Source organism: Sitophilus oryzae, unplaced genomic scaffold (genome assembly GCF_002938485.1).
Source record: "Sitophilus oryzae breed Bouriz unplaced genomic scaffold, Soryzae_2.0 scaffold_125_pilon_pilon, whole genome shotgun sequence".
NCBI lineage: Eukaryota > Metazoa > Arthropoda > Insecta > Coleoptera > Curculionidae > Sitophilus > Sitophilus oryzae.
Window position 1 is genome coordinate 1,716,110 of NW_022145904.1, and position 16,904 is coordinate 1,733,013.

Below are 16,904 nucleotides of genomic sequence, written 5' to 3' on the forward strand. Positions count from 1 at the left end.
TTTTTTTTGCATTACAGCCGGTGCCGTTCAAAGCCTACTTATTTAAAGCGGGCGAATATACTCTATATCTCGAAGAGGAATCGAGCACAATATCAAGTGTGTTATATTTTTAGAAAGGTAATTATAATTTTTTTTCAATAAATTAAAAATATACAGGGTGTCCCATATAAAAAATCAAATTTTCTGTTGATAAATCTTAAATTATTAATTTTAAAAAAATTATACTTAAACCATTAAATTCTACGTAAAAAGGTGCTTTGGAAATGTTTTCATAAAATTACAAAGTTTTCCATAGCAAAAAAGCTACAGCGATTTGTTAAAAATGCATATTTTTGAAAAACACCCCGTAACTCCGAAACGGTACTAGATATCGATATGCGGTTTTCACCATCATGTTTTTGACAAAAATTGAGCTGAGAAAGCTGAGAAAAGGGTGTTTCCATTTAAAAGCGTCGAATTTGACCCACCCTGTACATTTCGCACTAAAAGAGGTTCTAAAAAGAGCAATGTTCCACTACAAGGTTTGGTTTGGTTAAAGTATCACAACACAATTTATTAAAACCAATAACTCGTAATGCAAAACTAAAGTGTCAAGAAGAATGACATTGTCAGGAAATAAATAAATAAATGTGGAAACATTTTTTACAGCAGAACTATCACCTGAATTCCCAGCGGGAAATTTAAATTCCAATTAGTCAGCCCGGCGCCGAATATGTCCATGGTTGGCAACAATTAATTTAAGAATCGCTGCGTCGATTACGTAACTAAAAGTTTAGTTGGGATCAAATTTCGAAAATGTTACTAATATTTATACAAACCAAACTTGTTATGAAGAACTAGTTCTTATCAATTGGTTGTATTTTTATTTCTTATCATTTGATATACAGGGTGGCCCATCGAAAACGTCCCGCAAGACATAACAGCCAGGATATTTTTTTTTTCAAAAAATCCAAAAACACGTCAATTTTGTTTGTGAGGGGGACAACTTTTGCCCCAAAAATGATTGCAAAATCTTCAACCCTCTAAGCGGGGGTGTCATCCCCCAACTTTTTTCAAATAGGAAGGGGGGTCAAGTGGCACCCCAATGAAAAGAGCTTTCTATTACCTATATTTCCCTGCTTCGTTTTTGAAAATCGGTCGAGTCATTGAGAAAATGTGAAGGATTGAAATTTGAAAAGTTTATTTAAACATTTATCAGAGTAAATGATAAGGATAAATTCCTTCGACCAATTTGCTCTTTTTTCTTATTATTTCTAGATGTTTACGCACTTGCCACAAGGTTGAACGATCAGGTGCGGTCTCAATATCGTTAAACTGACCTACAATAGAATTTCCAAAAATACCAGCCCGCGACGATCAAAACCGTCTTCGTTGAGTTCTTGTACCAACTGAATTTTGTACGTGTGGAACTTGTGTTTTTTTAATATCGTTTGGACACTTGTACGATTCACGCCGGTTGCCGTCTCATTGGCTAATTTTCTTGTACTCAGCGTACTATCCATGGCAAGTTGGCCCGATACGAATACCTCCATAGCTTCATTTACTATAGGATTTTCCCTCTGCCTCTTTTTATTCATAACGGAACCAGTTTCGTAAAATTTTGCTACTAAATCGCGAACAATCTTGCCATGTTATAAAGCCATGATATAAAGGTGTTTGTCAGGATGGCGTTCATTGAATATCTGCGCAAACCGATTGCCACATTCATTATTTTTAAAATAAAGTTCGATTATATCCACTTTTTCTGCAAGTGAGTACACCATAATTGTTAAAAAGTTTAACGATATTGAGAAAAACTTCAAGGCACAAGTCGCAGAACAGCTATCTAGCAACTACCGCACCTGATCGTTCAACCTTGTGGCAAGTGAAAAAATGCATAAACATCTAGAAATAATAAGAAAAAAGAGCAAATTGGTCGAAGGAATTTATCCTTATCATTTACTCTGATAAATGTTTAAATAAACTTTTCAAATTTCAATCCTTCATATTTTCTCAATGACTACCGATTTTTAAAAACGAAGCGGGGAAATATAGAGAATTGAAAGCTCTTTTCATTGCGGTGCCACTTGAACTCCCTTCCCATTTGAAAAAAGTTGGGGGATGACACCCCCGCTTAGAGGGTCGAAGATTTTGCAATCATTTTTGGGGCAAAAGTTGTCCCCTTCACAAACAAAATTGACGTGTTTTTGGATTTTCGGAAAAAAAAAATACCCTGGCCGTTATGCCTTGGGGAACGTTTTTGATGGGCCACCCTGTATAACCCCAACACATACTAATAAGTAATTTTAAAATTACCAAAAATGATATATAATTTATATTAATCCAATATTTAAATATCAAAAGATTTTACGCAGGAAATCCAGCTGAGGTAAAATACATGCGAAAAAGATTTTACTTGGACAAGAAGCTCTAACCAATAAGATTCACTTTAAGTGAGAAGGGGGCATATTCCTCCTGTCGTCAAAAGTAAACAGAAATTGTGGAAAATCAAAGGTGAAACAGTTTCAAAAGATAAAAGAAAGAAAAATTCATGGTACGCCATGCATATCCTTTGAGAATATGTTAATACAACGTTTCTCTTTAAAATTTTAGTAAAACAGCCGAAACGAAAAGAAATAAATGTTGAATAAATAATAAAAAATAATACGGACGAAAAAATTGATTTGTTATCACGATTTTTCAACTGCAAATAATTTACTTATGTTTAAATTAAATAAAATTTAATTCTAATAAAAATAGAATATAGTTTTTGGTTTTATTGATTTTTCAATGTTACTCTTTTTACAATACCAAGGTAATAGTGGACCTATACCTTCCATATCAGCTCCCTTCCGTTTCCCCTCCGTTTACATAAAATATTATATCATGTAAATGAGTAGGACAATGCACACTATCCGTTCCGATTCCCTTCCGTTCCATATCCTTTCCTTCCATATATTTTTTTGGCGGACGGTCTGAAGCGTATCGGAAATAGCGTTTTCAAGATTTGTACCAGCTCTGTTCAAATTTTGCTAATATTTATTCATTCTTTCACCTCTTAATTAAATCTATTACCCTTTTCAAAAGATACAAATTTTTAAAATAAAACTTTCGTAATAATATAAATTTTACAATATAAATTATCGAACTGATACGGAACGGAAGCTTACGTATAGCGTCAATAAAATAAAAAATAGGGAACGGATATGAAATGGAAACGGAAGGTATAGTGAGAATCAACCTTTATGCTGGCCACCATACCTTTCTGGTATTCCGGTAACTTTACTGAAATAAACTATATTTTGATATACACTCACCGGCAAAAAAAACCGGCCACTAAAAACTAGTCCAATTTCAAAGTTGGATTTCTCGTAAACCACTCATTAGGTTTTGATGATTTTATTTTTAAATTGTAAATTCATTCCTTCTTAACGGATGGTACGTCAGAAATTTCTATTCCGAATTTATTTTGAGCATATACAGGGCACAACAATAAGCCGAAGTTTTTTGCCCAAACCTTGTAACACCCTGTAGGGTGCAGCAGCTGTAGTAGTTATTGCTAAAGCAAATCACATTGTAGCCTCGTCTTTTGTGAGCATTTTGTTTTTTTAATCACGACATTATCTCTGTATTCGAGATACGCTGCTTTAAAACAAACGCCTCGAAAAAAGATTTAGTCCATAACTCAATATCCCAATTCACATGTAAACGCGCAAACTGAAGACGTGCTTGACAATGTCTTGGAAGTAGTTGGGGTCCTGTGGCAGGCCTCCTTGCAGACTAGCTGTTTTCTTTTAGTCTTCGTCGGAGTGTTCTCTCACTGACTTGAGTTCTACACACGGCTTGTAGCAGATGTTGATTCTGAAACGCTGCAATTCTACGATTTCGTAAAGTATCCAGGATAATAAAGCGGTCGTCAATTGTATTTTTCTTCCGTTTTCTTCCGGAACCCACTCGCTTGGTGAAATTTCCCTTTTCCATATACTGATTCCAGGCATCCTGGACTGTTGTTCAAGGTATACCCAGGGTATCGGACACATAACGTTAACTTCGGCCATCCCCAATTAAAGCCACAATATGAGCAATATCCGTCACAGACAATGGTATTTTTTTAATTTGACAACCGTTGTTGTCATATTGCAAATATTCATAAATCCCTTTTCGTCTATGTCGCCTTGATTATTTACAGGTAAAACTTTCTGCCTGCGAAGCATTTTTCCGAGACGTTCATTTTAAAGCAGCGTATCTCCAATACAAACGGAGACAATGTCTTGATTAAAAAAAAATACTCACAAAAGATGAGGCTACAATGTAATTTGATTTAGCAATAGCTACTATAGCTGCTACACACTACAGGGTGTTGCAAAGTTCGGGCAAAAAACTTCGTCTCATTGTTGTGCCTTGTATATGCTCAAAATAAATTCGGAATAGAAATTTCTGACGTAGCATCCGTTAAGAAGGAATTAATTTACAATTTAAAAAAATCATTAAAATCTAATGAGTGGCTCTCGAGAAATCCAACTTTGAAATTGGGGACTAGTTTTTAGTGGCCGGTTTTTTTTGCCGGTGAGTTTATTAAGAATTTATGTAGTATATGGGAGACTATTATTATTAAAAATCTTATGATACATAGAAACTTTAATCAAATACCTGCTGTCCATGTGTATATTCGACACCTGCCACCAAACACGTAGCTGCTGAACTGAGTCTAGCCATGCCCCTTGTTGTAAAATCGTCGTCCAATATTGGTGAAGCCTCGTCCTCTTCAAAACTGTTTGATATGTCGTTGTTGAGAACAGCGAGTGGAGCTGGAATATAAAAAAAAACTTCTTAGTTTTTATGAGCAATCAACATTAATAATAATAAAGAATATATAAAATTATTCTTATAATAATAAGAATAGTATTCTTATAATACATGGAAACAAAAGTAGGCAGAGAGAAACTCTTTACACTAAATTACGCTTATGATCAAGTTATTATCGCTGAGGATGAAGATGATGTGGATTATATGCTTAGATATTATGCCAATGAGACAATGATTAGAATAGTCATTGACGGAAACGGTACTGGAAAAAAATGTTAAAGCATTTAGCAAAACATACATATCCAAAAGCTCATTCAAATCGGAATAACGATTCTTAAAATATCTGAAAAAATGTGTTTATTTTTTTAAAGCTTGATGCCCTCTAGGGTACAAACGAAGCACTTTTGTATAGAGGCAAAAAGAAAATTCCACTTCTCCAACTCCCAGTAGATGACATACCAAGAATCTACAACTTTGTGAAACACCTCGCTGTTGTACTGGTAATAAAAAGGATTGGAAGGGAGAAATGTTTGCTCAGCATGTAAAATACCATACTATAACGTGGTATACTGATATTTCCAAAACCAAAGCTGGTACAGGGATAGGAGTATTTGGGCCGAAAACTAAATACTCCGAACCAATGGACACCTACCCCAGCATCCTTCAGGCAGAAATCTACACTATCGAAAGATGCGTACAATTTATCTTAGATAGGATATACTGGAGAAATTAGATAGGAGAAAACTGGAAATATCCATCTTATCCGATAGTCAAACAGCACTAAATGCAATCAACTCAGTAACCATCAATTCGAAGTTGGTCAAAGAATGCCTAGAGAAGCTGACCAAATTAGGTAAAGAAAATAAAGTCCTCCTATTCTGGGTGCCCGCTCACCAAGGGATAGAAGGCAATGAAAAAGCAAATAATCTAGCTGGAAAAGGAACGAACACTCCACTAACTGGACCAGAACCGTCCTGTTTTCCAAGCGGAAACCAACTGAAGGCGGAAGACTCCATCCGTAACCTGGAATGGGAATCCTCGGTCTGAGACAAAGGTTTAAGACACTCGAAAAAGTTTCCTTACAACTTCCGACCGAGAACAGATTTTCCTTGATTTAAGTAAAAACAATCTTCGGATTGTCACGGGGTTTCTAACAGGACACTGACTCCTCAACGAACACCTCAGTAGGCCGAAGCTGAGGAAAAACGGCGAATGCAGATTCTGAGAGAAAATGGAGAAACACTAAAATACCTTATCACTGAGTGCGCCGAGGCAATAACCGTTCGTGCCATGAACGGCTGATGTCGAGGTTGGAGAGCTGGCCTCTGTAAAGCCGTCTAAAATACTGGCTTTTGTTAAAGCCCTGAGACTGTATGATGAGTTATAACTCGTTATAACTCAAGAAATGGGAACACACAATAGATCTGTAAGGTCGCGGTGATTAACTCCCGTCCTAAACATTCTACATTTATATGCTTAGACAACTAGACGAAGAATTCGACAAATAGGGCTTAACCATAAACACTGATAAAACTGAATACAGTGGAGATGGACTTGTACAAAGAATTTTTATTTGCAAAAAGGTGCAATTAAGGGTGTAAACTTTAAGTGCAAATACCATGGCTCAGTAATGACTAGTACTACATGAAATTAACAGCAGAATAAATCAAGGGAGAATTGTAACTAAACAGCTAAACTCAGTTCTGTGGAGCAACCAAATAAAAGATGCTACCAAAATTAGAGTATACATAGCAATAGTGGAAAATACTGTAACATATGGAGGCAGAGGTTTGAGAAGCGACAAAACATATAAAAAAGAGAGAGAAAAAAACTGTAAAAACATATAGACAAAGCCATAAAAAATCTCTACCCTATCTAGTTTATTTTCTTTATCATTCTGTATTTCCAGACACACCGAAAAAGAAGACATTTTAAACCGGTTCTGTGAAATATTAAACCGGACTTTCTCTTCTTTGTCCATTATTTTCCTCTCTTTATCTTTGCAAATCTCTTTTCGGTAGGAAAACAACGGGGCACGTGTCAATGGAAACGTGGAAATTCGGGCCTCTTTCATCTGCGCGCCGCCTTTGATATTCCCGCATTGCCTGTTCAATGTTTCCATCCTGACATGAAACGACCGGCTGTCTATATGTCTGCGTCGATAAAAAGAAATGCAAACCTCAGTGTACAGTTGTAAGAAGAGACGAAACTAGATACGAGGTTGTACTATGAAGCTTTGATTAAAAAGAGTAAAGATAAAGAGTAAATTATTTCTTATTGTATATTGCGTTTCATTCCCAAGACCTAACTTTTTAATATAGGTTGTTATATCCGAGGGTGACATGTCACCAAGGTCTGATAAGTGTAGCAGGCTTTTGCCAAACAACTCAAATCTGGTCCTGCTCCCAGCGGGACAGGTAAATATGACGTTCGGAATGCCGAGGGTGACATGTCACCAAGGCATAGATAAAAGAAAATAATCTACTATTAAGATAGATATGAAACTTAATAGTAAAATTTTGGGTCAAAGCGCCCCTCCGTGTTTTTAGTGGAGACTACGTTTAACCCAGCGCCTTCGCCTTTTCTGCTGTAAATATTTTTTATGTTTATATTTGAATTCAAAGGATTTATTTTTAAAGTTATACTGATATATTAGTATATCAGAGTAACTTTAATAAAAAATAAGAATATATATATTTTACAATTTATTTTTTTATTTATTTTACAGAGTTTCATGTAAATGATCGTCAGTCGACTGGCTGTCTAATGAATCGACCGAGATTTATAGATTTTAAAGCGAACGAAAAAAAATCAAACAACGAATACATACCATATATTTTTCTTTTATCTAAGATACATACCTTATCGTATTTTGGAAACACGTACATTTTTGCAGTTTTGTTAGTTTCTTTGCAAGATGCAACACAACAAGAAAACACCATGTTTACAGTTAATAAATAATAAAACTATTTCTGACTATGATATTTAAAAAACAAACGAGTATTTGCAAACGCAGGCCCAAATTCAATAAAAATCAAAATTTTTCCTGCGAGAATCAGGCTTTTTTCACTGAAAAGGTATTTTTTGATTTATCAGCAGTCATTGTCAAGTTGACAATATACAGGGTGTTTTCAAATTAGTCTAAAAAAATTATGGTGTGATTCCTTATGTGTTCTTAAAACAATTTTTATATGTATAACCATTGGGTCTAAAGTACTTCCTTTCTGATCTACAGGGTGTTAAAAATGAAAAAAAAAATCGTTTTTTTTTGCTTAACATAAATGGTACACCACTGCTTTTTTAAAGAAAATATATTTTTTTCTTGATTGGCCATCCTTTTTCAACAAAATTGATCTTTTGAGTTTTTCTTGTTCATCAAACGGTTGTCGAGAAAAAAATAAATATACTTCTAAGAGCCCGCCTTAATTCGTTTTCTAACGATTTTTTATTTTTTAGATTAATTAGGAAACATTCTGTATATGCATATCACAGGCAACCAAATCAACTAGTAACCTTTAAAAAAATTTTTTCCTACCACTAGCGACATACCGTGTTTTTAGTGTGTACTAAATTATTTTATCAAAATTTCCCCATATAAGTTTCCAGGCAATGCACCAAGGTCTGATAAGTGTAGCAGGCTTTTGCCAAACAACTCAAATCTGGTCCTGCTCCCAGCGGGACAGGTAAATATGACGTTCGGAATGCAGCGTTTTCCGCCAGTCTTATCTTCCGCAGGTGTGGCTTCAAATTTAATTTTTTGTGACAGTAAACATTCAATTTAGTCGTTGATATGTTTGCGACAGTTTCCATAGTGATTTACGTATTGAATGGTTCTATATTATTGGTGGACTCAATATCGACTCTATGTGTTTTTAGCACACACTTTTGTTACTATAATAATTAAAAAATTAAAATAGAGAAAAAAAAAGTTTAAACAGTTTAAAATTTAACAAATTTAAAAAAAATAACATTAAGAATAAACAATTTAAAAATTAAGCACACACTGAGAGAAATATGAAAGTAAAAGCATCAAAATAACAAAATAAACACAAAAAGAAAGTCGATAATGAATTAAATTAGTCCTAAAAGGAAATACAATTATACTGATATAAAAATTTATTACTCCAAAATAGTATATACCGAGATGGTGTATATACCCATGCACTGATGAACATTGTAGATATACTTTCTGATATACACTGGTATCAGGGGCGGCTTGTAGCACTGGAAGATGGTGAGGCACATTAGAAGAGAATTTTTATTAGTATGTATATAGGGTGACCATTAGTACGAGGAAGTCCAATATCTTCGTAGTTGACAAATATATGAAAAAAAAGTTCTATATAAAAAAGTGCATATCCTAAAAAAAAATATTTTCTTTAAAATTGCAATCGCATTGCCATTTTTCTGTACAGAATTGGGTTCAGCATAAAATTCAGCATATATCACACTATTGATTTATTTGAAGCACTATATATGCGGGATTTCCATGATAATTCATATTTGAAAAATTTCATTTTTTAAAAAGTGGTAAAAGGAGTGAATTTAACTTATTGATATATTATTGCTTAAGTATGTATACCGGGTGTTGCATCGTCGTTGGGAACATAGGAAATCCCATGCAAAATTTGAACTGTCTAGATATTGGCTCCCCTATGGATTTTATAGCGAAGTCGTAAATAGACTTTTTAAAGGTCTACGTTTGGTAAACACACATGCCAAATTTGAACAATTCTGGACAAGCCGATTTTAGGTAATTTGAGAAAAACTTAATCGATTTTTAAATTAAAAACTGAATAGGTAACAATCAAACACGAAAACCGACATTCCTTAAGTTGTCAGCGTCATTGTCAAAAGTAACTTAATTTTAATAAAATTTTAATATTCAGTACTAGTAATAATTTATTGGTTATACACATAAAGAAAAAGTGAACATGATAAAATACGCGGGAAATAGATTAGACAGTGTATCTGACAGGTTTCAGTTAATTTTCCCTAAATATTAAAATTTTATTAAAATTAAATTACTTTTGATAATGACAAAATCAATTACAAATACAAATAGTTTGTAAACCTAAGATTATAGAGCAAGATCGCTGTCATTTTATATGTAAAATTATATATGGGAAATGTCATCGATCATCATTTTCAAGCCAACTGGACGCCGCTTTTTTTCGATCATACGGTACCTATTACATAGGGCTATTGCAACAGTAAATTTTTATCAAAGCGACCTCAGGTTATTTTGTCTCATATTTTACTCTGTATGGTAAAATTTTGTTTTTCTACCCATCCTATAAAAATAAAACAAAATGAAATTTGTAACAGGTTGCTTTACTTTTCGACTATACGAGTACACAATTTATTTAGAAATTATTCGAATTCGAAAAACTTTACCAGGGAAGTCCTCTGATGATGCATGGTCCCTCTAAATCATCATATCAATCAACAAGTCACTGCCCACTTTTTAGGTATTTACTTAATACGTTGTAATCACTAAGACGAGCAACTCACATTAAAAAACGTATATATTAATATATTAGTCAATTAGAGACAAAATAGTGCAATAACCGGCAGAGTTAATTCAAACTCTAATTCAAACTAATACAAATTAGCAAATAATGCAATTCTGCATTTTCAGCCTGTCGCCTCAAATATCTCGGGCTGATCGGGAACTGATCGGGAAGTGATCTCTGGTGATACATATTTTTAACGAACGGCTTTTAAGGTTTAAATTTACATTTTATTTCTCTAAAAAAACACGTACGCTACTGACTTTTTTTCTCTTGTTAGCGAAATAGTGTATCTTAAGCAGTTTAATGCCGATTAAAAGTTGTCTCTTGATATTTTGTCGATTTCGGCCCCCTTGATGAGATAAACGCAATTTTATTAATTTGCCTTGACAGAAGTCTAATAGCAACCTTTAAAAAAATTTTGATTATCATTCATTATCTTGCGAAAGTTTTAAATAAGTACTCATTGATTCCTCATCAAAAATATGAAAAAAAAGTTCCTATAAACATGGATATAAAAATGCATAGTTTTAGGGTTATAGGATGGTAAAACTTTTTTAAATTAGGCTTTTTGTAATTATATTAAAAAAACATTATTTTTAGCCGACCATACCAACAGGTATGGTAGGCTATTAAGATCGGAAAAAAAAAGTTTTTCAAATTTCACTCAAAATGAGTTATTTGGGTCATAAATGACCTAAACACAAAATATTTTTATGGTGTCTGTCTGTCTGTCCGTCTGTCCGTCTGTCCGTCTGTACGTCTGTACGTCTGTACGTCTGTCCGTCTGTCCGTCTGTCCGTAACACGATAACTCAATAACCGCTAAAACGATTTTAACCAAATTTGGCACAAAAATGCTGTGGCACCCGAGAATCTGGCCATTAGTTTTTGGTGGGGGTGGGGGGTTGGTAAGGGGGTATGGGAGGGGGTTAAAATTTTAAAAAAATCGTAACTCCAAAATTACAGTAGTTAGCGAAACGCGGGTTTCAATTTAAGATTAGGAATAATATTTGCAACAAAATTTGTAATAACATCAAAATCAGTCAAAGTCGCAGTTTTTGAGATAAAAAAAAATTGGAAAAATTTCTTTACTTTGAAACTAAAAGAACTGCCTACCAACTTTTTATTGACATATTTTAGTATGGGCGGCTATATGTGCCTCCCGGCGCCAATTTTTTTTTTATTTAAAATTGCTGTAGGATGGACTAATAGTGATAATAACTAATAGTAGTAATATTTAATAATAAATTAGATAAACTATAGTACAATTCTTTTAAAAGTTCCTCAATATGGCCGACCTAGTTACGAAAATTGGTATTTTTTTTTAATGAAAAATAAGTTGGCGTTACCGAATTCAGAACTTATATTCTTTGGTTAATAATATTTTTCGGGATTGTCAAGTTGACGTTAAAGCAGTTAGGTTATGGTTGTTCTGGGTGTGAATATGATAATCTGAAATCAGCTGGGTTTACTGTTTAGATTTTTCACAACTCAAAAGTCCATAAAATAAAGGGACGTGTTCAATCTGCTCTTTAATTACACAACTAAATAATTATTCTACAATAAAATAATTATTGAAAAACACGTTACGTCTTATGGTGGGTTCATACAGCCAAATAAAATAAAATAAGAATAAAATAAAATAAGAAATAAGGAATTCTTATTTGTGTGCGTTCATACAGTCAAATAAAATAAAATAAGAAATATATATTTGCTCATGCGCAGTACGATGAGGCTGGATAAAAGTTAACTTTTACGATTGTTTATAGTAATTTTACTATTTATAGTATATTTATTTATTCGTTGCCTACTATATTATACATTTTACTTATGTGAAATTATAAAATAAATTAAATCAAACTGAAAATATTTGTAGGTTAGAATTAAGCGTGCGCAAAGCCGTTTTCACATAAAATAAAACAAGAAATTAAAAGATAAAGACTTCTTATTTTATTTGTTATTTTATTTGGCTGTATGAACGCATGTACGGTATCCCATATAACCAACTTTCTTATTTTATTTTATTTTATTCTTATTTTATTTTATTTGGCTGTATGAACCCACCATTATTTGTCAGCCGATGCCGCTCTTCTTCCTCTTTTCTTCTTGGCACCGATAGACTTCGCTCGGGATTCTATGCACAGCCCTAGTATGGATGGGATTGTCGATATCGATCCGCCACATAGCCCCCCCGTAGTGAGTTCGCCAACGGTGAATTTACGATACATCTGGAAGTGGCGGTCTTGAGAGTAATTTTCTTGATATGGTGAAGGGCGTCTTTTTCTTGACAATGGCGGGTGGCATCTTTTCTTGATGTTTCTATGCTTGATATTTCTTCTAGGTATGGTAATGCATAAGAATGTTCTCCCTGTATTTCTCTGCTATTGGAAACATATGCTGGCTTCAATCTATCTACTGATATACTTTCTGTACGCCCATTGACATCTATCTTGAAAAATTTTTCGTTCCTGAACAATACCTTGAATGGACCAGCATATGGTGGAGATAAAGGTGGTCTTACTTGGTCCTGTCTTACAAAAACGCAAGGCGTTTGCAAAAGATCCGAATGCACGAATGGTCTGTGATTGGCATGGTTGCTTGCGTTGACTGGTTTCAAGTCCCTCATTGTTGTTCTTAGTTTCTTAATGAAATCCACTTCATCGATTTGTTGTTGGGAACTGCTGAAAATTTCACCTGGTAGCATTAGTGTTGTGCCATAAACCATTTCGGCTGCTGTACTATGTATGTCTTCTTTTAAAGTGTTTCGTATACTAAGTAGGATTAGTGGTAAACTCTCAGTCCATTTAGTGTTATTTGTTGCTATTAAGGCATTTTTAAGTGTCTTATGAAAACGTTCAATCATTCCATTGCCTTGAGGGTGATAAGCAGTGGTTTTGATATGAGTAATGCCCAGTAAATTAGTGAGATGTTTGAATAAGTACGATTCGAATTGCCTACCTCTATCTGTAGTTATTTTCTGAGGTATTCCAAATCTTGCAATCCACTTTTCTATCAATTCTTTTGCAACATTTTCACTTGTTATTTCTTTGATAGGTATCGCTTCTGGCCATCTAGTAAATCTATCAATTATTGTTAATAAGTATTTATAATCATTGGAAGGTGGTAATGGTCCTACAATGTCCATGTGTATATGAGAAAATCTTTGCTTAGGTACCTCAATTTTAAGTAATGGTGAATGGGTATGTTTGTTTACTTTGGATCTTTGGCACTTAATACATTCTTTTACCCAGATATTAATATCCTTTCTCATATTTGTCCAAACAAATCTGCTTGATATTAATTTTTGACTTGCACGTTGCCCTGGATGTGAAATATCGTGAAACTTTCTGAAAATTCTTTTTGTGTAGTCCTGTGGAATATAAGGTCTGATTCTTTGGTCAGTTAAATCACAGTATAATGGTTCATCGCTGTCTGGAAGTTTGATAAGTTGAAGTTGCAAACTGGATTTGACTGTTTTGTTTATAATATTTAGTAAATTCTGGTCTTCTTTTTGTTTGCTTGCAATGTCATTGTAATTGATCTGCTCTATGGTACAAATGGTTGGTCTGGATAAAACATCTGCTACTATGTTTTCTATTCCTTTTATATGTTGGATGTCAGTGGTAAATTGACTAATAAATGTTAATTGTCTGATTTGGCGTGGAGAAGCTTTTTCATGCTTTTGTTTAAAGGCATACATTAAGGGTTTCTGGTCGGTGTAAATTGTAAATTCCCTTCCTTCCAAGAAATGACGAAACTGCTGCACACCACTATACATTGCCAATAACTCTCTATCATATGTGCTGTAGTTTTGTTCAGTGGTGGACAGTTTTCTGGAAAAGAATGAAATAGGTCGTACTATTCCATGTTGAGTAGCTTGATGTATAACTCCTCCAATAGCTTTGCTGGAAGCATCTACTGCTAGAGCTAATTTGTCATTTGGGTCAGGATAGATTAGTTCTGTTGAATCTGCTAACAATTGTTTTATTTTCTTAAAAGCGTCTTCGAGTTCTTGATTCCAATCTATTTTAGCTGATTTTGATTTTACATTTTGTAACAAATTAGTCAGGGGTAACATTTCTTGAGCAGCATTAGGTAACCATCTTCTATAGAAATTGATCATGCCCAAAAATTGTCGAAGTTCCTGGATTGTTGTTGGATTCGGAAAATTTCTAATGGCTTCTACTTTTTCAGGTAATGGTCTTATTCCTTTAGATGTGATTATGGTTCCTAGAAATGTTACTTCTTTTTCGCCAAATTTACATTTTTCTAAATTGATTGTGAGACAATATTTTGAAAGTCTGTTGAAAACAGTGTCTAAGTGTTGTTGATGTTCTTCACGAGTTCTGGATGCAATAAGAATATCGTCGATGTAAACATAGACGTATGAAAGGTCTCGAAAAATGTGGTCCATGAATCTCTGCAGGGTTTGTGCTGCATTCCGTAAACCAAATGGCATTTTTACATATTCAAATAGACCAAAAGGAGTGATAATTGCTGTCTTGGGAATATCATCCGTGTTAACTGGAATTTGGTGAAATGCTTGAGTTAAATCGACGGTTGAGAATATGCTTTTGTTGTGTAAATCATATGTTATGTCTTGTATGTGTGGAATAGGGTAGCGATCAGGTTTCGTGACTGCGTTGAGTCGACGATAATCGCCACAAACTCTCCAAGTACCATTTTTCTTCTTAGTCAAATGTAATGGACTTACCCAGTTAGATGACGATGGTCGTAAAATACCCTGTTCAATGAGCTTTTGGAATTCTTCTTTAGCAATAGATAATTTATCTGGTGATAAACGTCTGGGTTTTGAATAGACAGGTGGGCCTTTTGTTTCAATAAAATGAAAGGTATTTATTTCAGTTTGTGTTTGACAAATGGGTCCAAGTATATTTGAATATTTTGTTAACAATTCTGTAATGATATCTGCTAAATGGATAGCCTTTACACCCAAAACTTCTGTGTCTCTGACTTGGCAGTATTGTGTTGTTGTAGTATAAGAATCAATAAGTTTTCTGTGTTTTAGATCAACTTGAATACCAAAATGGGCCAAAAAATCAGCTCCAATGATAGCATGGGTAACTTGTGCTATAACGAACGTCCACGTAAATTTTCTGTTTAAATTGAGATCGATAGTTAATTCCTTCTTGCCAAAAGTTTTAATTAGTGATCCATTGGCTGATAAAAGACTGAAATTTGGATCAGAATTGCCTGGGAACCTTGATAACGGAAGGACACTGACATCTGCGCCAGTATCAATTAGAAACTGTAATCTAAATTTCTTGTCTGATATAAAAAGGCGGCTTGGTGTTGTAGGAGATCGAATTGCCGCATCTATCGACTCCCTGCTTCGTTTCCCATAAATTTACATGGTTTTTCACACTTCTTTGCTTTCTTCCCAAAGTTTTCGTGGTACCAACAATTTTCATTAGTGGACTGTGAAGATCCTTGCTTCTGTGGCTTGTTCTTGAGTTCTGTTGTTAATTTATTGACTTGTTGCTTCAATTGGTTAATTTGATCTTCCAAACTAGACATACCATAGAGGTTTGCTGGTCTGTCTAATGTTTCATTTATTTTGTCAGCTATTTCAGCTAATTTTGTTAGATCTTCGCCACTTACCATTAATATGGCCTTCATTGTAGATGGTAACTGCTCTAACCAAAGAGTTTTAATGACAGAGTCTTGTAATTTATTGTTATTTAGGCTCTGCATTTTGTGTAGGAGTTGTGAAGGTTTCTGATCTCCCAATGCAACTCCTGCAAGCAGTTTTTGGATTCTGACTGTATCGTTATCTGCAAATCTGCTAATTAAACGATTTTTGAGTGCTGAATACTTGTCTGTTGCCGGTGGACTGCGTATAAGGTCGGCTACTTCCGTAAGTGTTTCGCAGTTTAGGCTGGCAACTGTATAGTCGAACTTGCAATCGTCAGTTGAAATCCCAGCAGTTCGGAACTGACATTCAATTCTGTAAAACCATAGTTCTGGCTCAGCTTTCCAGAATTCGGGGGGTTTGAAACTGACTCTGCACAGTTCATTTATTGGTTGGTTGTTTGTTGATTGATTGGAATTGTTTGTTTGAGTAGTGCTAGCTTCTGGATTGTTTGTTTGCATGTTTGGTTGGTTGGTATTGATTGTAATTTCAAGCTTCTTGGATCACGTCGGGGTCACCAATATGGTTGTTCTGGGTGTGAATATGATAATCTGAAATCAGCTGGGTTTACTGTTTAGATTTTTCACAACTCAAAAGTCCATAAAATAAAGGGACGTGTTCAATCTGCTCTTTAATTACACAACTAAATAATTATTCTACAATAAAATAATTATTGAAAAACACGTTACGTCTTATTTGTCAGCCGATGCCGCTCTTCTTCCTCTTTTCTTCTTGGCACCGATAGACTTCGCTCGGGATTCTATGCACAGCCCTAGTATGGATGGGATTGTCGATATCGATCCGCCACAAGGTTAAAAGTTTGGTTATTAGGTGGTTGTCATAAATAAAAACATTGAATTATTCAAATTATTTAAATAAGAATAAAGGTATTTTACCGCAGATCTCAAGAGATTTTATTTAAAGGTATTTTATAAACTTTCCCAGTGAGAA

The 16,904-nt window shown here is 34.3% G+C and overlaps 1 protein-coding gene across 1 annotated transcript in view; it reads right to left on the reverse strand.

The window, feature by feature from the left end:
• Nucleotides 1-16,414, reverse strand: part of LOC115874289 (retrovirus-related Pol polyprotein from transposon gypsy) — a 109,044-nt gene extending 92,630 nt beyond the window's left edge. Inside the window, exons 1-3 of the mRNA XM_030889396.1 lie at nt 15,673-16,414; nt 12,527-15,547; nt 4,630-4,787 (exon numbers count right to left, since the gene is read on the reverse strand). Of these exons, the coding sequence (XP_030745256.1) occupies nt 4,630-4,787; nt 12,527-15,547; nt 15,673-16,414 (3,921 nt within the window). The remainder of the gene's footprint in view (nt 1-4,629; nt 4,788-12,526; nt 15,548-15,672) is intronic.
• Nucleotides 16,415-16,904: the final 490 nt, after the last annotated feature.